This window comes from Pleurodeles waltl, chromosome 5 (assembly GCF_031143425.1).
Source record: "Pleurodeles waltl isolate 20211129_DDA chromosome 5, aPleWal1.hap1.20221129, whole genome shotgun sequence".
NCBI lineage: Eukaryota > Metazoa > Chordata > Amphibia > Caudata > Salamandridae > Pleurodeles > Pleurodeles waltl.
Window position 1 is genome coordinate 513,730,586 of NC_090444.1, and position 24,925 is coordinate 513,755,510.

The 24,925-nt window shown below is 42.2% G+C and overlaps 1 protein-coding gene across 6 annotated transcripts in view; it reads left to right on the forward strand.

Annotated features, from left to right (window-relative positions):
• Positions 1 to 1,563: 1,563 nt before the first annotated feature.
• Positions 1,564 to 24,925, forward strand: part of REPS1 (RALBP1 associated Eps domain containing 1) — a 748,137-nt gene continuing 724,775 nt past the window's right edge. For 4 of the 6 annotated variants that reach the window (XM_069234310.1, XM_069234313.1, XM_069234312.1 and 1 more), the window contains exon 1: positions 1,565 to 1,836. In XM_069234310.1, coding sequence (XP_069090411.1) covers positions 1,684 to 1,836 — 153 coding nt within the window. In that variant the 5' untranslated portion in view covers positions 1,565 to 1,683. Of the gene's footprint in view, positions 1,837 to 24,925 lie in introns of all 6 variants that reach the window. The other 2 variants (XM_069234311.1, XM_069234314.1) reach the window with 1 other exon arrangement.

Genomic DNA, 24,925 nt, shown 5'->3' on the forward strand with positions numbered 1-24,925 from the left:
GTCAGTGCTCTCATTGTTCAAGTCCTGGGAAAGCACATTTAGCCTATTCTACACATAATTGTATCAAATTGTCTTCATCCTCTCCTGTCTCATTGAGGACCTGCATACCGTCTACTTGCTATTTCTTTCTTTTCAACTTTCGGTCACCACTTAATTCTCCTTCACTTAATTCTTCCTTTCTCATAGTGTCCACTTCTTCCTCTATTGTTTCATTTATGACCCGTTCCTTCTTCTTCCCAATCTGTGATTCAGGACAGTTATCTCTTTTTCTTGTTTCTTCTGTCAATATTCTTCTCAAGATTGGACTCTTCTCTTTCTCTTTCTCTATGGTGTTTCTTCTTGATGGACTATGAGTTCTAATATTTCTTCTTTCACAGTATACGAATTGGTCCACTATAAAATGTCCTCATCATCCGGCTCTTCGGGTATCGAAAATGTTGTATGTTCCTCTTCAGTCAGTGCTCTCATTGTTCAAATCCTAGAAAGCATATTTAGCCTACTTTACACATAATTGTATCAAATTGTCTTCATCATCTCCTGTCCGTCCGTACATCGCAGAAATTTCAAGCTAAGCGACTTTAACATCGGGTGCCTCAAGGTCGGGTCATGCACCGGCTTCTCAGCCATGCCTTAGAGATTCAGCTTCTTGTGTGAGGCCTGGAAAGGACTAGGCCTTAACCACAGCTAAGTTAATGCTACAGATTAATGCAAAACATAGGTTTTACATCTCAATATGACATAGTACTACATTATTCTTATACATTTTAATTATTTCATACATTTTTAGTAAATTTAGTACAAGTTCGTAAAAGTGGCTGACATACCCCGTGGGCACAATTTCAAACGTGCACATTATTTTCTCTACAATTAATTTCATTAATCAAAACACATAAACATTCATTAATAATTTCCAATTAGCACATCTGCATCAACACTACCTATATTCTATAAGTCTTATGTGTATGTAGGATGGTTAATTTAAGCTATAGTTGGCTGCCTACTGCTGAGGGGTATTGTATTATTATTAGTGTGTTCAGGAGATATATATACATAAAGAAATTACTATATAATACCACAGGCTAACATGCATGTATAACCTGTGGACATTTATAGAATAGTGACAACGCTTATTGTCATTGGCATTTTAATTTTTGCCATTTAGCTTGGATACCGTTGTTTGCAAAAGGTGCATTAATTATCCCCTAACCCAAATTGGTGGGATTGGAACTTGGACTTTGCAGCAGTGCCGTCACTCGCAGTACGACAAAATACTGCACACAGTAATTCGTGACATTAGATTCATAAACGTTTTTTTCCAAAAATAAAAGACAGACCACTGATTTTGCCAAATTACTTATTGCCAGGAGAGCTGATAATTTCTGTGAAACTATCGCTTTTCAGTTGTGTTTTGTGGGCAGGGCTTGTTTTAGTGTTATTTCCTAAGAGTTTGGGCTTTTCGCACACACAGGCCGATCAGGGCAGGCTCTGCCGGCGGCAGTTCCTGGAGTAACCAGTAGGTGGCCCTGTACGCCACGGAAGACCACGCTCTGACACGGCTCGTGAAGGGTGCTGTTGCGGGGCGCACATCCGGGTGCCGTGGGGCTGTCAGACGGTACCGTGACGTCACGAGAGCAGTGAATGGCGCTGGTGCCTGGGCGGCAGTGAGCGAAGCGCAGCGGCAGCATGGAGGGGCTGACGCTAAGCGAGGCCGAGCAGCGCTACTATGGCGAACTCTTCACCTTCTGTGACACCGAGAGCAGCAAGAAGGTTGCCAATAACGGGCGAGTGTTGGAGTTGTTGCGGGCCGCACAGTTACCGGGGGAGCAGAGCTTGCAGGTAGTTGGAGGTTGAAGTGGGGTCAGGGGAGGAGATACTTAGCACGTGCACGCTTAAACCCGTGGATACTTGGATCCGTGCTATCCCTCTGTTTCCTCACGCTTCACTCTGCTAGCATCCCCTCCTACTCCAGTCTGCTTGTATACCCTCGCTATCTACTCTGCAAGTGTCCTACACACCGCTCTACAAGTATTGCCCCCCCATTTGCCAGCTTGTACCACAGACTCCACCCTGCCATGGTTCCATCGTGCCCTTCATGACCAATCTTCTGCCCTCCTGAAATACTCTATTGTCCTATATTTTATGGACCCATGGGGTCCTCCTTTGCACACCAAGTGAGCCTAGTGACCCCGCACTGTGCTTTGTGTGTTCCCTTCTGTCCTCAAAGCTCCAGCCCCCTTGCAAGATCGGATACTTCGTTTCCTTATAAGCCACCTGTCATCCCACATCCCATGTGCTCCCATTAACACCCCACGCCACCCGTGCTTCTATTGGCAGAACATTTCTGTGCTTCCATTGGCACCCCACGCCCCTTTTATTCTCACTCCACATCCAGTTGGCACACACACACCTCCTGCTCTTGCTTTGCACCACATCACACACTATGCTTTTTTTGTACTGTATATTTCTTGCGCACCAATTTGCCTCCCAAACTACTTCTCCTGCAGTTGGAATCACAGTTTTACTGCTACAATTGGTACCACCAGACTAATTGTGCCCCGCTGAAATCAAAACCCCTTGCGCATCAACTGGCGCTCCATACCCCTTGCACTTTCATTACCGCTCCACACCCCTTGCACGCCACTGTAACCCCACAACCTTTGTGCTTCTACTGGCACCACACACCCTTTGCACTCCTACTGGCGCCCCCACACCTTTTGCGTTCACAGTGGCCCCCTTCACACCACTGAATCTCCTCCTCTCGCGCCCCCTACTGACACAATTCCCTTATTTGATAGCCCCCCGCCCCAAAGTTCTCCATCTTACTCGGGCCTTGTACCCAAATTATGGAACTCATTACTCAGAACTTTTTCAACTATTTTAAGTGATCTCTGAAAATGCACCTTCTCCAGAAATACAATTTTTGTCCCATGTCACAACTCCCACTGCTCTAACGTTACTTGCAGATTTGGTAGTCTGCCTTGAAAATGACCATGTGATCCTGAATAATCTGCATGGTATTTCAAGACTGTTAACTGCCTATTAAAAAAATAGGGCAACCTTCATTTTTTTGTAAATGAGGATCCAATGAAAGTACTAAGTACCTTTTTATTATTGTATACCTAAGAACTGTTAACCTTCAAAATCATTGCTGCAAGTATTGAGAGTCGTTCTGATGCCCTCCGGGAACTTGTTCGCACTAAAAACAATAACAATGAAAAAAAAGTCTCATCCGACGCTACGCCGAGTGTCCTCCCCTCCCCGCTCCCCTTGTGCTCTGAGCTGCTCCCCCGGTGGTTGTGCCCCCCTTGCTCTACAAGTCGAGCTCCCCCAACACATATCGCCATTCCCACTCCAGGGCACCGCGGTACCTCATTTGATTTTTCTCCCATCTTTCGCTTGCATGCCCAGTTTATTTATCGATTGTGGACCTTACCCTTATGTAATGGAGTGGTGCACGTGAAATAAGAGACGAACAAAGAATAACAGGATAGCAAAACTGAATAAAGCAGGAGTCGATGTTCCTTTAAGTGGTTGAGCTTCAATGAGTTGTAGAAGGAAAAGAGAGAAGCTCAAAGTCTTGGTTTCTGACAATGAGTTTTAATATTTCCATGCATAGCTGGAGACTGTTTGATTTGAAGTTTTCACTTTTTCTTAGCGATTGAAATGTCTAACAACAGATAAGATGTGCTTTCAGCTTCCCTGAAGCCAACAGGCACGGTGGTTTGCTAGAGATGTATTACTTTGTAAATGTTTGAAAAAATCTTGAAAATAATTTTGGCTTCCAAAAGTATTCTGTAGAATGGGTAGATAGGAAAAATCTCGGTATGCTTGCAACTAAACTGATTGTCATGTGTAAAACACCTTCTAAAAGGACAAGGGTCCCACTGGGGTGCATTGCAACGCCAGTAACACTGGCGTTGCAATGCCCCTGTCGATGTGTACAGGGACTAAATGTTGACCCTCTTGCTGAATTCACCGTTGATATGTTCGATTTTCTTGAAGAGGTGCAATTAAAAGATTGCCATTTATGTGATTTTGTTTGTGTTGACCTGCATTATTAGGTGGAAGTTTTTCACGCACCTTGGGGATTTGGCTCATGGAGGACGAAGTATAAACTTAACGATTTGCTTTCATTGAGCTAGCGTTATATGTTTGGGGGAGCACCGCCTTAGCCAGGAACTCTGAACTGACTTTTGCTCAGTTGATTTTTGTGATCAAACTAGTATCCATGACTCTGCTAAAAGAAATGATATTTTGATTGTGTGTCCTTGGGTACAGTTATCTTAAGGAATATTTGTGTGCCACCTGTCGATTGATGTACAGTCATCCTCTTCTTTCCAAATAGCTACTCTCACGGTAATTTGACGTACAAATTCAAGATCATTTGAGAGTTCATTGAACATTGGGGTATCCTACGGGCCTGCTGAAATGCAGGAAATCTTAGCTGAATTAATTTGAAAACCATTTAGTAAAGTATTTCTTGTACTCACCCAGTATGTGTAAATGTCCCATGTGTCCAAGGCCACTGATTGATGAATTAAGACGAGCAGACAGGCAGCATTGTTCAGAATCTCAAGTGTATCATCTGTGACATCAAAATGTAGCTGTTTTCATGCCACAATTTGACTGCAAGCCAAAATGGGGTGTGTGTGTGTATATTTATATAATAATATGCACTTTTTGATTTGCTAGTTACTTTGGCAATGTTTGATAAATCTTCGCAAACCTTTAAAAAAAAAAAAAAAAAGTTCAACCACCTCAGCTCCTCTCTTGAAAGGTTTGGGGTGATCTGTCAAGCTGGGAGGAGAGGGTCCCAAAATGCATTTTCCATAGGGATTGTTGAACAGTGCTACAGCCCAAACAGCTAAATGGAATTACATCTGATTTGGCAAATAACTATCTCTTTATCCAGAAAGGGTGCGTTTTTTGATTTGGTGTAACTTCGTTCAGTAGTTTTTGAGAACTTAAGGTTCACAATTTATGTATAGTTGAACGATTGGGTTAGTGGAGTCCACAGTCGCACAACTTAAAAAAAATAAAAAAATATAGAGCAATCTCACTGATTTCATGTTTTAGGCTGAGCATTGCAGCGCACAGGCGCTGCTTTTCTGACGTGTTGGTATATATCTGGGCTTTTAACAACACCCGCCTCACGCCCATCACTACCACTCGTTCGTGGGCTTGCCCTTCAAAAAATCCTTTGATGACATTGGTAAATGGTTTACCTTTGTCCCTCCTTGGGGAGGTTTTGTTACCGCCTTGGTTATCGGCCCTGTTACATAGCTAATTGCACTTTTGCCGCTTAGTTTTTACTGCGAGCGAACTTTTTTTCTTTTTGTGTGTCTCTTCACGCTGATGCTCATGGCGGCAGTGGCACTGTGCATTGGCTCCCTTATGTGAAACTGTTTAACTTTCAATTTTAACACTTATGTGTCAAGAAAAGTCGGGTTAGGAGTTTACTATGCTAATAGCTCTAACTTGAGCAGATGCGAGGCCCACTACATTGCAAATGCTTTTTTTTTTTTTTCTTTTTTTTCTGTTTGTAAAAAATTCTGTTTAAACTGGCATTTTCATCTAACCGTAACATCACCTGAACCTTCTTTGCTTTTTTCAGTGACTATATAGAACTTTGGTGTGTTTGGTTGATGTTTGTTATGATCTGGTTTATTTCTACACAGCCCGATGGATAGTCATGTGTTGTGATTATTCTCAATTTCATTCATTATCTTCAGTGTGCTCTTCTTTGTGAGCTCTTGGGAGTATCATTGTGCTGACAATTTAGATAATAATTTTTTTGATGGCATGTCGGAGTTTATATATTTTTTTTGTTGCCCTGTGTGCTTTGAATGTTTTGCCGTCTTTTGTATGTGGATGGTTGAGGATGAGCTTGGTTACTCATTGGAGCAAGATTAGTGGCTGGGGAGATTCTTGAGTCTTTGAATGACCTATACGTTTGTATTTCTCTTTTATGTTGGTTTTGCTATGGTGGAATAGTGTTGGAGAAAGACAAGGATGGTAAGATAGTTAGTCCAGCCACTATGATATAGTCAGGAATGTTGTTAAAGGCTGTTGAAGTCCTCTAGTATATAACATATTGTTTGGGGTCCAGGAGAACACGTTTTCACATTTTAATTGACAATGGAGAAATAGGACCAACCTTCTGTACCACAAGCCTATTTCCTGCCAGTTACAGTAGCTCAATATGGATATGTGAAAGAGGAAGGCCTACCATTAAGGCAAGATGAGTATTCATAAGTTGTTCAAATTTGAATAAATGATTAAGTATTGCAAAAGCCTTTGCTATTAGGACAAGCGCTCTGAGACAGTGCTGTGAGCTCAGCTCACATCACTGACCGGGATTCCAGTAGAAAAACCTGTACGCATGTTTGTAAAAGTAACAATATGAGGCTACTTATCATGCTCCCAGACTGCTTCCAGATTATATGCAAATATATGTGGAAGCATAAAAAAGGCTAGTGATTATTTGTTTTCAAAATAAAATGTACATAAAAATAAAATGTGCAATTTGGATTTTTTTTCTCAGTTATCTGTTGTTTTACTTAACCATTATGCAAGGTACTGTATTTCTGAGGCATCTTTTAGTGAAATGTGTTTAATGCACGCCAGTATTAAAAGGAAAAAAAAAGTCGATTTCTGAGGCATCCTTTCCCTTGGACAAATAGATAAAAAAAAAATATATATTTAGCCTTGTTGCCTATCGAATGTATACGTTCAGTCAGTTACATGTGTAATTTTGATGTATTTGTTACTGTTTTGATTATTGGACTGATGTTTTGCCAGCTTAGAGTAATACATTGTGACTTGAGCTAGTAATGTAAGAGGAAGGGGTTTGTGTAAGAGGATTGGGTGGCAATAGTAACTAGATACGTGAATCCACTGACTAAGTTATCGGTTGTGACTGCTCTTCAATTATGGGCAAGGATTTAGCATGGTTTCAAATGTCTGTAGTGACTGAACAGCAGTGTCTTGATTGAGTTAGAGGCAAGAGCCTAAATTTATTAAGGATTTCACTGTGAGGTAGAGAGAGGTTCTTATAGGAGTGGCCTGTGTAATAGGAACACTTAAAAATTGTATTCTTTCTGTGGGCCTTTGCGACACTCAACTCTTCAGCCTGGACAGATGGTTGCAAGGGTTGTGTGAAAGGCCCCTTCGATCATAATTGAGTTTTCACTTGTGTTGACTAAAAGATCAGGTTCAACATGGTAACTTTTGTATGTCCACATCATCTTTTGCTTGAGGTGAAATCTAGTTGTTTTAAAATAAAAGGAGCCATTTTCAACTCAATTGAACATTCACTGGGGGGGGGGGGGGGCGCCACTGGAATCTTGTTATATTTCAGAAGCTTTGTTGCCTACAGGGAGGGTCTTTCAAGATGGTCACAGACCACAGCTCCATGTCTGCTGTGGATGAACTTGTAGGGCTGTGATGCATAAAGTGATTGCTTGGCTGTCTAGTTGCTGAGTTTGTAATGCTCTCTGGGGCGATGCACACTTTTTTCTATTGCAGCTGTTTGCTAGTGGGAGGCCTACATCTTTGTGACCATGAAAAGTTTGTACACAAGCTCCCCCAGTTTCATTCCATGGGTGTGCTTCATTGTCAATGTATGGGAGTTTTATGATCAGAACCACTTCCCTTGAGATGTAGGAGCAGCTCTCCTTTTAAACCTGGATGTAGTGCTGCCCACCATATTTTTCTTTCGTTTAGTACTGTCCTCCATTCTTTAGAACACCACACTGGTCCGCCCATCATTTTGCACACCCCTCTGTTGGTCCTCCATCCTTTGGCATGCCAGTTGCATGCCTACCCCCTGTCGTTTGGCACACTATGCCACACAGGTCCTCCAGCCTTTAGCACGCCATGCTGGCCCTATTGCCTTTGGCAGGCTGTGCCAAACTGGCATGCTGTGCTGACCCTCCATCCTTTGGTATGCCACTGTAGTCCTTTGTCCGTTTGCTGTTTATGCCGGTCTTACTCTCTTTTGCACATAATGCAGATCCAACATCCCCTCCCCTTGCAAGCCATGCTGGTTACACTCACACTGCATGACTGTTCTTCTTCCTCTCTTACACCCAAAAAAAAACCCTCAGCTTACTCGTTTTATTAGTCCCTAAGCCCTCCTCTTTGCGTGACCCGAGGATACTGCCTTTCTTTGTAATCACAACAGTCCCCCAACTTCATTTACATATCCTGCCTTTCCTCACAGTTTTCTTTAGAAGTCCGCTGTTTTCCTATGTCTCTACAGATAATCCATTGCGCCTATTTCTTATTGTATTCCCTTGCGCTTTCTCTCCCCTTTTGCAGCCCTTCTGTTCCCACACTTCATTTTTCCTTTTTCCTACTTCCCTTGGCAGGCCTTTTTGTGGTCTTGCAGTTTTCCTGCTTCCTTTTGCAGGCCCTACTATTTCCATGTGTTATTTTGCAGACCCTGCCATTCCCCTGCTTCTTCTTGAGGGCCCTTTTATTCTCCAGCCACCTCCCTCTTCCTTCATGTCCTACTCTTCCTGTATCTTGCTGTTGACTCTTCATTTGATTTGCTGTTGACCCTTCATGCGCCTTGCTATTGTCCCTTCCTCTGTTTTCCTTTCCCATTATCTGCCCTGCTTTTCCTACATGCCTTTGCATGGAGTGACATTACTCCCAAGCTGTCCACTCCTTGTTTGCCCCCGCAGCTCTTCCACTGTTTGTTTGCCCTGCCTTTTTTTCAAACCTTGTTTGCATTGCTGCTGTTCCACTTGTTTACACCACTGCATCTCCTCTCCTCCCCTTCGGTCCTCGCTTGCCCCACCGCTTCTCCCGCTCCTTGCTTTGCCCCTCCCCCGCACCTTGCTGGCCCTGCCACTCCATCTATTTCTGAACAACCCCCTGGCAATTCTGCCTTCATTTTGTGTGAGTCATTTGTTCCTCTACCCTAGCGTACCCTCTGGGCATCTCTCTCTTTTTGTATACCACTGTTACTTCCACTCCCATCTGCTTGGACCGCCTTGGCCCACAAGTCCTGCTTTCCCTTTAGACTCCTCTGGACCACCGTCCCTTTCACCCAATATTCACTTCCCAAGCATCTTTCTTGATTCCTTCAAGACGGTTCCCTGTGGTAGCACTCACAGACTGTGAACTACAAATCACTATTTTAATTTCTGGCAAGGCCACATCAGCCACCATCTTTCTGGGGTCAGTAACTGTACAGTTAAGAATGTGTAATAATAATACTTGTTATTTAAAGGGCTTAAAAGCACAAAGTATTTTATGAAGTGCTTTAAAAAAACTGCTAATTTTCTTTTTGAAAATACTTTGTGGACCATTTTTCTGCTTTGAAAGCTGTACAGAGGATAGTGTATGTAAGCACTGCATAGGGCTATTTGTTGAATTAGTTCTCTGGTAAATTATGAGCATATTGCAAGTCTGCCTTCTCGAGATCCAGTTACAACCCACATGTCTCCTTTGGCTTGCACAGCCAGACTGCCTGCCCTCCGTATATTTTGACACTATTCGCCACTTTCCCACTCAATTGCAATAGGCTTGTTTCAGGCACCTATTGACACTTTTTCCCCATGTGCTGTTGGTGATTGTTTTAACTATTAGGTTGAGCATAGGCTTAAAGCGATTTTATTTGTTGGTTGCAATGTCCTTTTAAAAGATTTTGCTCACTAGTGGTCAGTTCTACAATTTTCTCCCTCCTTTTTCTGTGTGCGGAGCAGTGACGAAATACTGTATTATTCCACTTTGGTTTATTTATCTGTTGCTGTGACGGACTACTTTTGTCAGTTCTTTGTTGCTGCTTTTTCACTGTGGGTGTTTAGGCTGGTAGCTGCCTGCTTTTTATTGCAGCATTCCATTTCTCCCACCTCCTCAAATGTCGCTGACATTTGTTTTAGCTTAGTCCAGTGCTATCCTCCGTTACCTCTGGCTCGTGGATCATTTGTCCCCAATTAAAACTTTAACAAAAGGTATCTCCTAGGCTTCGTTTCTTAAAAGTTTAATGTTATTTTATCACCGCCCAGCGTCTGTTGATTATTGTTCTTTCAGTACAGCCTATCACTCACACGTTGATTTAATCTTGAAGTAAGCTTATTTCTGCTCATGTTTCTGTAACATTAAAATAAGCTTATTTTACAAAAGAAACATGCAGTGCCTAAATGTTTAGCTCACTGCTCAGAAAAGCCACAATATGCCATTTCTCATAGAATGTAGCTAAACCTAAAACCAATGATGTGAAACTTGCTGAGCCTGGCATCTGGAGTCTCTCTCCAGGGCCCCTCCCAACAACTGCACACAGGCCAATGCTTATCTCCTTTATTGGGGCCATAAATCTTCACAGGTTGCTCTGCTGTTGTTAACTTCATTAGACCTTTGTTGAAATGCAAGGCAAGATCACTTGCAAGACTTTTCATTCTGTGAAGGTAAAAAGACAGTACTTTTCCAGGCTTATTTTCCAATTTCTGTTCAGACGTTTACACAACTCAAGGTAGTGAAGTCATCTTCTCGTATCTCCTCAAGGGCTTGTGATTTCGGATGTCAGTAGCAGCCAGTGACCACCAAAACATGGCAGGAAAAGACAAAATTATGAGGCAGGGTTGACCAATTTATGTGGCAAAAAAATGTCCAGTTCTGAGTTTACAATGCCAATAGCTCGAACTCAAGAAAATGCAAGACCTATTGCATTGCGAATGCTAGTTATTCATTTGGCTCACACTACAAAACAGTGAAACACCCCAAATTTCAAAACCACCTACCTGCCATGTTTTTTTCACATTTTGAAAGTGCTGTCTGGCCCTTGATGAATCGCCTTAACTCAACATTAATATTCTGTTGTTGGAATTTGTGCAGGAAGCTATGTATCCTTTTGCGGCCTTTTCTATCCAGGAACAGTAAGGTCTCTTTTAGCTGATGAAGGTAAAAGAATGGCACAAAAATCAACCACTCTTATCTACCAGAGCACAGAAGTTAAGATTAGAGTCCCCCTCAACACCTAAACTTTTCTTTTTTTTTTTTAATTGAAGATAGTGTGTAGCCATAAGTTGAATAAGACTAATTTTTAATGTTTTTTTTCTTTTGTTGCTCTGCAGCTTCTGGCTTGAGCTCATTAGGAAGATCGCCGGGTGGGTGAAGTAACACCATTGCTTTAAATAGGCAGGTATTCTCCTCAGGTACTGAGTACCGTTACTTCTTTAATTTCAGTGGGGAGAATACCAGCACTTATCAGAACTCGTGCAATACTTTTATTGAGAAAGTACTCTAATTTCTCAATAGCAGGCAGGTACTTCAGGTAGTCAGTACCTGTCCTTCTATATTTCCATTTAAAGCACTGTGTAACACAGCCTCCCTCAAGCTAAAAGCACCCTTCAGATGACTGGTGTGAACAGACAGATTGAAATGGGTTTGTGAATGTGAGGCTTGCCCCAGTTTAGTATTAACATGACTAAATATGATATAAGCGAGTACAGAGTGTTATAAAAATTGCACACGTTTTCCTTTTCGGGCTATACTATGACGGGTCTGTTGGTTCCAGGGTTTACCCCCAGAATGCACCCAACCAGTGACCACGTCCTACATTATAATAATCTCTGCTGCATCAGTTTGACACATTAAAGTTATGCCAGCTTTCTCTGTTTCTTGTTGTAAACTGATAGAATTGGATTCCTTTTACTTCGTTCTTGTCACCCTTTGCCCTTCATTAGGCAAACATCTTATGTGGCTAGTTGTGCTTTATATTATTTTTATTCTCCTGCTCTGTGTGACTTTGTGGTTCTGCTCTGGGAAATTACGTGTTTTGGAGTTTGAACTGCAATCATGGAAATGAACAGCTCCTCTAAAGTCAGGCAGATACTCAAAATACTAATACTTCTATTCTTATTAAATGTCACTAATCTCATTATAGCAACAAGATTTAATACGGTTTGTTGTATTCATAGGAAACTTAACTTTCAGTTAAAGTAGTCCTTTCCTAGAGTGCCTCAAAATGTTAATAAGAATGAAGCTGAAAAAGGCACAAAACTTGTAATTTTAACAGTTCCGCCTTGATCCTATTTTTTTGTGAGGTTATGTTTGATAACTTTAGTTAACCATTGACCACAGAACTAGAATGTACAGAGGCAGTACCTCTTTACATATATTCAGTCACTCCCTTACTACTTGCATTCACTGGTGAGAGCTCAACAGGGGCACCTATAATCTGGTTTTCCAGGTTTAATAATTTGGTGTGTGTTCTGTAAAGCACCCTAATTGGCGCTTAAAATATTCATCCGTTCTGCCAAATTTTCCATTTTCTTCTGCAAGCCCTTGATATAAGTAGCGCCATATCCTGAGTTGACCCTCCTGTGGGGTGTGGTCGAAATAATTGAAAATATATCCTAGCAACATTTATAGCATACTAAACAACAACCATGGCACACGATGTAACAAAGGTACAGTTTAAACAGTAGTCCTTGTGCCTTTCAAAAGACCTCTCTCAGAAGGTTCAGTACTCATGGTTGCGTATTAAATAAGTTGTGTAAGCCTTAGCTCCAGCAGAACACAGTGGTCGAAGCGAGATCTTTCCTCGTGAGCATGGTTTACTTTAGGAAAATGGACTAGGTTCATGAGAAATCCCTGACAAATAAAATCAGGAGCTAGTTTGCAGTGTGTCACTGGGTTGTGGTTTCTCGAACATGTGATGGGTAGGTTAATCCCTAACCCTCATTTGTTTTGAGATATGCGTACTCAAAACATGTAGAGTAACATGTTGTCATCTGTCCTTTGTAGAATTGAGTTGAACGTTCAGCGTGGCACAGGATTGAAGTTTACCTAGCCTTTTGACTCCCAATGTGCTTGTTTGGATGATTTGCTGTTTTCACAGCCTCTTGGTGCTTTATTTTTCATGTGTAATGAGCCATCTTTTTTTTAAGGCATAAAAAGGATCAGTTAGGTCACTGATTTGTTAGGATTGAAAGCCTAGTTGTTGTAATTATGTGACTCCACATATATAACATGGCAGCAGTTTGTATGCTGCTCTGTTATAGAACTAATAAAAACAAACATTTTAGAAAGTAGTACAAAGAAGGTTAATGCAAAACAATTAAGACAGAAAAACAAGTAACAGAAAAAGCTTAATCATTGCCAATTGGCACTATATATTGACTAAGCCTAGTAGTAGTAACATAAAAGGGCAATAAAACTGGGTTAGCATTTCAACTGTTCAATATATCACAGACAATGGTTTTATAAGGGCGGTCTTCTATCTGGTGGGATTAAGAAGGCATGACCTCCAGTCTACCATATCTTTGTTACTTCTCATCTGTTCTTGTCTTGATCGTATGATGCTTTGCTTGAGATGGCCATTTTTCCAGTGATGGCCTGTCTTTTCCGATACAGGCAATTCCTCTCCGCTAGCAATAGTATCACCAATGTTAATTTATGCTTTATTTTACTGCTTCTTTATTTAGACACCATTCTAATCATAGTATTAACACTCTTTTAGAATACAGCTGTATCCTGAGGCTGCTGCAGTGCCTGTTTTCTGCAACAAAATACAACAAAATGTGTGAGCAATCAGCATGCTTTATGGTGAAGAACACTGCAGGGAACTGATGATTTACGGATTATAAACTTCTGAGGACGGTGATGGTTGAGATTCTGCCTTCTGAGTGCCAAGACCCTAGCCATGGATCCAACTCCCAGGCCTCGAGATTTGTTAAGAGAATGCAGATTTATCCACTGCAGTGAAAAATTGGGTTCTTGTCACAAAATAGTTCTACAGTTTTGAAATCGGAGTATTGTACACGCTTGTTTTGGTAGCTGAAAATAAAATAGGGTAATTCTGATGTAATGCAAGTATTAATGACAGGTGATTGAAAAACTTACTTTTAATCTCTAAGTTGTGGATATTTATTGTATAAGATTTGACAGCTGCACATTCATACAACCGGAAAAATTGATTTTCCTTTCCAACACATTACTTAAGGTCCTGCATCAACAATAGCAGTGTGTCTTGTTGCATATCAATGCTAACTTCGCTGATTTGGACATATTACCTAGGCAGTATAGATCTACATTTGGGAGAGTTCTGCTTGTCCGTTACTTCCCATTCTTTACTTATGAGAGTATTACAGGGAGTAAAAGAGACCAGTATGTCATATAATTGGTACATACTGCACAATTTCTAGTCCTCTTGTGAGGTGTTAAGCTGCTGGAAGAGAATGACCAGAAGAACGTTTTGCTGGAAATCATGATCAAAACTGAATCTGAAGAAACAGTCGAGCTGTTTTGCACGTGGTCAGCTGCATCAGATGCACAAAAGACAACACTGGCACCCCTTGTTTTGTATTCATATATTATTAGGAATTAATTACTGACATGTTGATGGTGTCCTTTTAAATGTAACAAATATGTAGTCCCTACACATGCCCTGAAAATAAAATACTCATATTTCACCTGGCACTCGCCCAGAATCCTACTTTACAGTTTCACCAGGATTCAGATGACACTGAGATGTTGGCTGCGGTTCCCTTTAAGCTCCCTGGTGTACTGTGAATATTTGCAATCTAAAACTGGGTGTTTTTTTCTGAAATGTTTTCTTGCTGTACTGTGAGGCCATACTTGCACTGTGTGCGTTCTATGTATTCCTCGTGCTGTGTGTCATTGTATCTCTGGTGATTGGCTAGGCTTCGGGTGAGTCCATTCTTTGCATCGGAGGTTTAATTGTCACCTCAAAAAAAATCAGTGTTTTCAGACATTGGTTTCAGTTGCAGCTTTCTCCATGATTAAAACATAAGGATGGCCTCTTGATGCAACTGGCTTTCTCATGATCAGTAGTGGTTGTCATGCGGAATCTCTTGGTGGAAAAGTGATGCTGTTGCCTTTACTGGCCTTTACAGGATCATCTCCAGTGTGGTGGTCTGGGTTTTGATTTGTTTCATAATGGCTCAGTGTATTACATATATTACTGCTTGATTTGACAAGTGAAGCAAGAATTGCGAAATTCATCATAAGGTTTGTGAGTTAAAATGTGTACTTTCAGTTCAGGCTTGTACTTTTATCTAACTGCCTTGCTTGTTGGGTTATCCTAGTGACATTGGGAGTTACCTTGCTTCCCTTTATTTTCTAGTGGTTTCGGACAGGTATTCAATGATTTCACTTTTAATGGGGAAGAGATATTCCAAATACCTTGTCAAAATATGTAGAGTAGGAGCTTCTTCTGAGCCTTTCCCCAGTAGTTGTTGATAGATTCTATGTCTTTGGCTTGATCTGTATGAATGATACTCTATTGCCTTTCTGAGATTTCAGTATTTAATGGTGTATTACAGAACACTTGTGTGGCTTGACTTGAGCTTTTCTAACAAGTCAGGGTGTTTGCATTTTTGAAGTGCCATGCAAATATTCCTGATTATATTGAATGGTGCTGCCCAAAAACCACCTGGAACCAGGGCCATTTAGACACACATGAAAACAGAGGTTCTGAATGGAGCAATCATTTTAGAAATGCACATTATGCACTATCCGTCATGAATCAAGTGTATCATTAATGATAGAGAAGACTGATAACCTTGTAAACTTGCAGAAATAAATGTTATTTACATTTCTTGAAAATTATGTTAGTATCTGAGTGAAGAGAGCTCAAGTGATCATACAATGAACGACAATAAAACAGTGCAACAATGCTATAGTATAGGGAGGGAAGGGAACAACAATAGAATTTCCTAAGTTTGTACAATTCAAGGATCCCAAACAGTCAGCCACCAGTACAATTCATAGATGTTTTTTACTCATAGCGCTATGAGTGTGGACAGCTTTTTGACCATTGAAGATTTGAAGGTCATCATTGGGATTAATATATTGATGTGGAGCAAGAGGATATTGTTATAAAAGATCCAATGAAGTAAATTCAAGGATCTAGCCAATGTTATTAGGTTTGCCTTATCGAACAACAAAAGTTCTGAGTGGAGAACAGGGTCCCAAAGGAGAATCGGGATCACTTCTTAGCTTCTCTTTATTGGAACAGGATCTGATCAGATGGTTCCTGGGGCAAAAATTACTGTGGATGTGCCCTCCTTCTGGTGACTAATCTGCAGCCCAGTGACCCCGATTGTTTTTCTGGACACTTCTTCATCCAAAACTTTTGTTGTTCCATTAATGGAAAGGTAATAAATGATCCTTAGTCTTCTTCAAGACCCTGCTCTTCACTCACAACTTTTGTTGTTCCATAAGTCAAACCTAGTAGGATTGGTTTGGCGTTTTGAATCACTTCATTCTATCTTTTCCAGCAATATTCTCGCTCCATAATGTATTAGTCCTGATGAGGATGGTCAACTCCACACAAATCGAAATGCCATTGGCACTCATGGAACTGTGAACAAAAAACATCTATGAATTGTACTAGTGTCTTAATATGTAAGACCTTTGAATTGTACAAAGTTTGATAATTCTGCTATTGTTACTTGGTTTCCCACCAATAGACACACTGTTGCACTGTTTTATTGTCAGTCACTGTTTAATTTCTTTAGCACAGAGCACTTTTCTTTCAGATATTGGCAAACGTTTCAATAAATGTTAATATAGTGTATTTATTCAAGCCTACCAGGTTCTCAGTATATTGTGTCATTAAAGGTACACTTGATTAATGACTGGTAGTGCATACTTTGCATTTCTAAAGAGGTTATTCCCCTTGTGACCTCTCCTTTCATAGATGAAGATATTCCTGGCGTCCTGTTTTGGAGTATTGAATTGGCTGCCTTTCCCACTAAGTTTAATTATTGCTTCCTATGACGTGTTTGACGATATTATAGCAAAGTTCATCCAAGCTTGGGAGGCTGTGTTGGTGTGATTAGTGTGTCACTACCACAAAATTTGCTGCTCCACCCATGTGTTACAAAACCTCTTGCAGCAGTGCTTTTTAGTCTTTGATTATTTACATGTGGTTGCTGGGCCAGTGAGTGGTCATTGTGAATGTTGCTTCATTTCTCAATCTCACTTAGTCATATGCATTATATATTCATCTGCTATACTTCATAGCTACTCTTACCTTTTCCCTCCTATGTCTTAAGACACAGCCTCATCCAGCATGATCAGCAGTTTCAGTTGCTGTGTTTTGTGGGGGTCCTGGTCAGTGTCCTTCTGGGAGGAAAAAAATCCATCTCATGGACAAAAAGCAGTACAGTTTCCTTTGCTATCTCAGGTCCTTCTGAAGACCAGCCCTAGTGCTTGTATGTCTCATTCTCTTTTATTATTATCTCTATTGTTACTCTGTTTCCCGGGAATCTCTTGTGTAATTTCTCGTTACTTGTGGTTCATGGCCAGTGTGCTTGGGTCCACTGTAAATTAAATAGCTTAATAAATAAAATTCTAAATAAAATATTGTCATTGGGTCTTGGATCAGTTGTGTTTACAGATATTCCAACAGTATGCCGTGCTCTGTTCTTTGTGTTTATAGATGGTTTATTGCTGCAAACAATTACCAATGATGGATGTAACCTTTGCAAATACCAGTATCCCAGTAAAATGTTTGCAGTAGCCAAAGATGTTTGGTGAATTGCATAGAGCTACTGGTCCACCTAAGTAATGATTCAAACGAGGGCCAGGAATGAAGTGGCAGTGCTTTACTAGTAATGTGAACCTCTGGTTATTGTCGCTGTCCTAGACTAATAACATACTCCCTGGATTTCTCTTGGATTCCAGATAAGAGTTAGTATTGCTTTCCTACTAGAAGATTGTCTACTAGAGGTTAAATTGACAACTTTGGCACAAGTTGATAGTGGCTACTGTGGTAAAGAATTCTGGCTTTTTTTTGAAGAGCTGGAAATATTTTGGGTACGATCCCTGCACTGTGCATGTGTTCAGGTTTAGAAGATATAAAACAGGGTTGCCTCTGTCTCGCTGTGTGAAGAGGGCATAGGCTACCTCCGCACCTAAATCCTGGCCTGAAGATGGTAAAGGACTAAAAGGCAGAGCTTGGATGTTGTTACTTAACATGGAACATTTTGACTACCAGTTCAGTTTAGTTTAAACCTTTATTTCGACCACAACTATGGCCATGGAAGTGCTGCAGCAGATAAAAAAAAAAAAAAAAATACATCACATTACAAAAAAAGAGTTAATCACATAGCAAGCAAAAGATACAAGGCCTTACAAAGTGAGAACCTATCACTAACCTCAATTACTCTAAAATGTATACAACATACACTCCGAGGCCAGAACATACAATTCTTAAAAAAAGGTATCAAGAAAAGGCAGCAATTCATGTGTAAGGGGTAAGGTCAACCCATCTGATAGACACGTGCCTGGTAGTCAGATAAGTGGCAAATGCTAATTTGTTACAAAATAGATAAGTAATATCCTAGCATTTCTGACTAAGCTAAAAAGCTACGCTGATGCAAAAAACTAAAACGGGATTCAAACAGATTAAAACAACATTAAATTCCTTCTTTTGATAGCTCATCTTAAAAAGGAGCATACATTAACACAGATCGTTGGAGACTCCAGGGCTTGATGGTACTCCAGAGCTGCCAGGGAAAAACAAATGCCTTGCTTCCCCATGATGGGAAGTAGGTATATTTTGCTAAAATCCTGGTATCATTTACAAAAGAAAGCAAAAAGGAGCAAGCTTTTTGGTGAGGCTTGGTTGCACGGACATATCACAATACTAGCCACCTCATGCTTCCCCAGAAGAATATTCAAATGCAGTCTTACAAAACCCAGGCGGAAACGTGTTAATAACATTCTCTCCCATGAAGAGTCTATCCACCTCAGACATGGTGTCATACCTAAGGTGTTATGTAGGGCTATAAACTGTCTGACAGTGGTTTTGGAGGATTCATTCGCTGCTCTAAGATTGTATCTGTTCATTTTAAACAGGGGTTTAACCTGAGCCACAACTTCCTCAGACAAAGCTTTATGGCTGTGGAAAAACTACGGCACCCCCAGGTCTCAAACAGAGACTTCATACAACAAATCCAGGGCATATGCAGCGCTCTATCACACACCAGGCAATCTAGGACTATTTCCATATTGAAGGCAGCATGCAGATTAACCCCTTCGCTGCCAGGCCTTTCCCCTCCTGTGCCGAGCCTTTTTTTTGGCTATTTGGGGCAGTTCGCGTCTAGGCCCTCATACCTTTTTCTCCACATAAGCTACCGATCCCAAATTTGTGTCCTTTTTCCCCCAACATCCTAGGCATTCTAGAGGTACCCAGACTTTGTGGGTTCCCCTGAAGGAGACCAAGAAATTAGCCAAAATACAGCAAAAATTTTGTTTTGTTTAAAAAATAAATAAAAACAAAATGGGAAAAAGGGCTGCAGAAGAAGGCTCGTGGTTTTTCCCCTGAAAATGGCATCAACAAAGGGTTTGCGGTGGTAAAATCACCATCCTACCGGCTTTCAGGAACATGCAGACTTGAATTAGAAAACCCAGTTTTTCAACACCATTTTAACATTTTACTGGTACATACCCCATTTTTACTATTTTTTGTGCTTTCAGCCTCCTTCCAGTTAGTGACAGAAATGGGTGAGAAACCAATGCTGGATCCCAGAAAGCTAAACATTTCTGAAAAGTAGACATAATTCTGAATTCATCAAGGGGTCATTTGTGTAGATCCTACAAGTGTTTCCTACAGAAAATAACAGCTGAAATAAAAGAATATTGAAATTGAGGTGAAAAAAACAGCCATTTTTCTCCACGTTTTACTCTGTAACTTTTTCCTGCGAAGTCAGATTTTTTTTAAAGCAATACACCGTTACGTCAGCTGGACTCTTCTGGTTGCTGGGATATATAGGGCTTGTAGGTTCATCAAGAACCCAGAGCCAATAAATGAGCTGCACCCTGCAATGGCTTTTCATTCTGTACCGGGTATACAGCAATTCATTTGCTGAAATATAAAAAGTGAAAAACAGGTATCAAGAAAACCTTTTTATTTCCACAATGGGCACAATATAAGGTGTTGAGAAGCAGTGGTTATTTGCACATCTCTGAATTCCGGGGTGCCCATACTAGCATGTGAATTACAGGGCATTTCTCAAATTGACGTCTTTTTTACACAGTCTTACATTTGGAAAGAACAAATGTAGAGAAAGACAAGGGGCAATAACATCTGTTTTGCTATTCTGTGTTCCCCCAAATCTCCCAATAAAAATGGTACCTCACTTGTGGGGGTAGGCCTAGCGCCCGCGACAGGAAATGCCCCAAAACACAATGTGGACACATCACATTTTCACAAAGAAAACAGGTGTTTTTTGCAAAGTGCCTAGCTGTGGATTTTGACCTCTAGCTCAGACGGCACCTAGGGGAATCCAAGATGGGGTGACTTGTGGGGCTTTCACCAGGATCTGTTACCCATAATCCTTTGCTAACCTCAAAATTTGGCCAAGAAAAACACTTTTTCCTCTCATTTCGGTGACAGAAAGTTCTGGAATCAGAGAGGAGCCACAAATTTCCTTCCACCCAGTGTTTCCCCCCCCCCCCAAGTCTCCCGATAAAAATGGTACCTCACTTTTGTGGGTAGGCCTACTGCCCGTGAAAGGAAATGCCCCAAAACACTACCTGGATACATCAAAATTATCAAATTCAAAACTACCTGTTTTTGGTCCTGGGCTCAGCTGCCATCTAGGGAAACCTACCAAGCCCAGACATTTCTGAAAACTAGACATCCGAGGGAGTCCACGGAGCTGTGACTTGCGTGGATCCCCCAATGTTGTCTTACCCAGAATCCTCAGCAAACCTTAAATTTAGCAAAAAAAACACATTTTTCCTACATTTCTGTGTGGGATCACCGCACCGGGACAAATTTCATACCACCCAACGTTCCCCCTCAGTCTCCCAGTAAAAATGATACCTCATTTGTGTAGGTGGGCCAAGTGCTTGTGACGGGGAAGAGCCAAAAACATGTCGAAATTGAGGGGGAACCAAAGCGGGTCCAAAAGGGCAGTTTGAAAAAAACATTTTTAGGCTGACAAGTGCAGCAGATTTTTTATCGGTGTAGATGAGACAATGCTGGGTGGTAGGAATTTTGTGGATTCCTGCAGATTCCGGAAGGTTCTATCACAAAAACGTGGACAAAATTTGTTATTTCCAGCAAAGTTGGAGGTTTGCAGTGCATTGTGGTTAAGAAAATGGTGTGGGGTGCATGTGAAACACACCACCCTGGAATAACCCAAATGTTTGGTTTTCAGATGTGTCTAGGTCTTGTGGATTTTTCTACATGGCAGCGTCCCAAAGTCAATAAAGTGCAGCCCTCACTATTCCAAGGGGGACGACTTTGAGAGTTAGCCAAGCTCTCATGGTCCAAATGTAAAACCAAAACCCCAAAAAACACTTGCCGGTACTATTTTTCCCACCAGCTTACCGACAGAGTGTAATAGCGAGATTGGACGATAACATTCTGGGGACTAGGGACTACCCTTTTTGAAGACTGGGACTGTTACACCTGGCCCTTTTTGCAGGGTCATCCCCTATCTTTTTGCCTCCTTCCTCTTAATTTTTCTGACCGAAGGATCTTGCAAACACTTGGGACTTTGCTTTGAAGTTTGCCAACTGCAAAGGCAGAACGGGGTATAAGAAGAAGACCCAAAACCCCAGACTTTTCAGAATCTTTCTGGAATCAAGAGGAACCTCTGCCAAGGAGAAAAGCTGGAGGAGGAGTACTGTCCCTTTGCTGGATTGCTCTGTTGGACTGGCCTGCAGTGGCTGGTTCTGCCTGAAAAGAGTGCACCTGTGTGTCCTGCTTGAGAAAGTTCTCCCAGGACTTGGAGTAGAGCTTGCCTACTGTTGGAAGTCTCAGGGACACCAAAGACGTCAGTTTCCTTTACCTGCAGCACTGGGAACTGTGTGTTTTGTGCTGTTCAAGAGGAGAAGCCACTGCGACGCCGCCAACGAGCCGCTGGCCTGCACTTTGACCTGCCGACGCCTCACAGATTCACATTGCCCTGCTTCGCACTGAGACCCTGGTCTCACAGACGTCATCCTCGGATGGATTCACTGAACTGCTGCGCACACTGCGACCTGTGGGCCCGCACTCCGGCATCTCCTGCTCACACTGCATCCTGGGCATCCCTGACGACAACGCTCCTGCTGACACTGGCGCCGCTGCCTGCACCGTGGCCTGTCGACACCGCTCATGAGGTACACAAAGCACTGCACCGCAGCCCTGGCCTACTGACGCCAGCATCATAGACTCCAGTGTCATCACCAGGCATCCTGCCCACATCATGGTCTGTGGACACCGCTCGTGAGGGTCATGAAGCACTGTCCCGTCCCGCACCGCTGGCTTGGGTCTACCGATGACAGCACTTCAGCAACAACAACGACGCTGCCTGCACCCTGCCGTCGTGACACCGCATGTTGGACCACCCCGCTTCACACTGCAGCCCTGGTCACACCGACGCCGCTGGACGCAGTCACGGGCCACTGCCTGCACCCTGGCCTGTGGGCACCGCTCATTGTCCCGATTCGCACCGCATTCAGACGCCATCCATGCCAGCACTCCTGTCTTCATCAGCCCGGAGTTCGATCTGCAAGGCTTGCGACTTCAAGGGCCCGGCGACTCCCGCACTGACTCCAGTACCGACACTGCGATGCCGCTCAACGGAGCTCACCACAAGGATCATGACAACCCCCAATTCCAAAGGTACTGTTTGCGGGTCTTCTGACACCGTAGTTGGCCCGCGACTACGCGGCCAGCCTGAACTGTTGGTTTTGTTGATCGCAACGCCTTGATAGTCCCAGGTGGAACTATCGACTTCAAGGAACTGTATTTGTAAGTAAACCTTGAAAAATTGATATCTTTAGCACTCTATGTTGGATTTTTATCGTTTTGGTCTTGTTTTATATAGATAAATATCGGCTAGTTTTCAAAAACTGGTGCAGTGTCCTTTTGTAGTGTTTTCACTGTATTACTGTGTGTTGTGTGCAAATGCTTTACACATTGCTTCTGAAATAAGCCCGACTGCTCGTGCCAAGCTACCAAGTGGGTGAGTAGGGGCAATCTGAGCGGGTATCCCTTATCCTGACTAGAGTGAGGGTCCATACTTGGACAGGGTGCAAACCGAGTGCCAACTAGAGACCCCATTTCTAACCGGGACAATGACGGCTGAGCACCAGAATTGGGGTAGGCCAGGGTTACCAAGGGCATTAAAGGTATTACAAAGTAAAGGGAGCCAGAGGTCCAAGGCAGTTTATATGTATGTTCATAGGCACCCAATCTGAACTGGGAGCCCTTCTGCATGGGCTTTTGATGATTGCCTCTTTCTTCATCTACAGAAAATTCCACTAGTAAGAGGAAAAACTACGTCTGCCTCAGGAGTCCTAGAAATGATTAAAGAGCCGTAGAATTTTTCTAAATGCTCGACCTTCGCCGCCTGGCATATAGTGGTGTTAACTGGGTCTGGTTTTACCCCCACAGACTTGATGTTACCTATGGCAGCCCAGAAAGCTCTGGTGTCATTCAGTCTACAAGCCTTCACCAGTTTTCCTCAGGATTCATCGAGTTCCTTCCGCCTGGTCCTTATCGCATCCCTATAAAGCTGTCTGCAACTATGCACTTTCAGCGCATCCCTTGGTTTAACCTTTAAGGCCACCTGCAGCCACTTTGAGGTCTTTCTACATTCCTGGTCGAACCATTTAGATCTATCAGGCCTTGTTCTGCTGGGTTTTGTGATTAAGCTGCTCACCAATGAGCCTAGTTCTACAAAGTGGGTAGGCACTGCATGAAAACAGTCGGGTGATTCGAGGCAAGCAAGTACCCTGTATAGATGGTTGGTTGGAGCATAGTTTCTTTAGGATATTGGCCATATCTACATTTCTCCACACCAGGCACTGCCTTGCGTCTTGGTTTCAAGGGATTGTGAGGTCAAGATAATCGGGCCTCCCACCTCCTCCTTGGAATATATAGTTGCAAACAAGGGATTATGATCACTATGGGGGTTTTCAACTGTTTTGGCTCCCATAACCCAGGCACAGAGTTCCAGATTTACAAAAAATGTAATGTGGCACAGTGGAACCCTCCCCACCACCCTCCTTTTCAAAAGTTGCTTTGGTTGGGTATAGGGGGATCATATACTTCCGTTGCATTCACAAGATTGTACACTTTAATATGATGGTAAAGGGTCTGACTACCCCCCTCCCCCCTTTTATATCTAGGTTGTCTATCACTTCCAATGGTAAGCCTATCAAACTGGGTTTGAGCGTTCTCCACTTGTGTGAACCCCAGTTTAACATTAAAATGGACCCCAAGGATAATACAGTGATTGTGCAGAGATGCTCAAAGTTCCTCAAGACCTAATATAAAGTCAGACAGCACTTTAAAGTTGAAAATATGGTCTGAGTCAAAATAGTCTTTATAAAAAATTATTAGAACAATACACTAACCATTTGGCCAAGTAGATAAAAGGGATTGAATTAAAGGGCTATCAGAAGGAATTACATTGACTTTACAATCCAGTGTGCTTTTAATCCAAGAAGTTAAGCCAGCGTTGATCTGGCCTATGGCAAAAAGAGCTGCAGGGACAGAGTGCGAATGATAACGACCCAGAACAATTTCATTTGTGGCCCAGGTCTCCTGAAATAAGGCAATATCATGCTTACATATATAAATTACCCAGGCCATTTTGATGACAAAACCTGCAGGGTTCCAAAAAAGGATGTTCACACCATCCTTCGGGATCCCATTGCACATTTTGTAATATTCATTGGATGACACTGTCCCCACTGTGCTCTCTTGGGCGCTAATTAAGTACATGGAGGATGGGGTGGTAGTGAAGTCCCCGGGCTCCTTGAAAGGAGAGGTTTTTGGTGCATTATGACGACTGAATCAATAATTTTCAGACCAGTCACCTAAAGGGGAGAATCAATTTGAAACCGGCACAGCAAAATGGGTTGTCTTCAGGGGAGTGGGGTACCGCTTACTGGCTACATACTATAAAAGAAACCCGGGAAAAAATCCTGATCT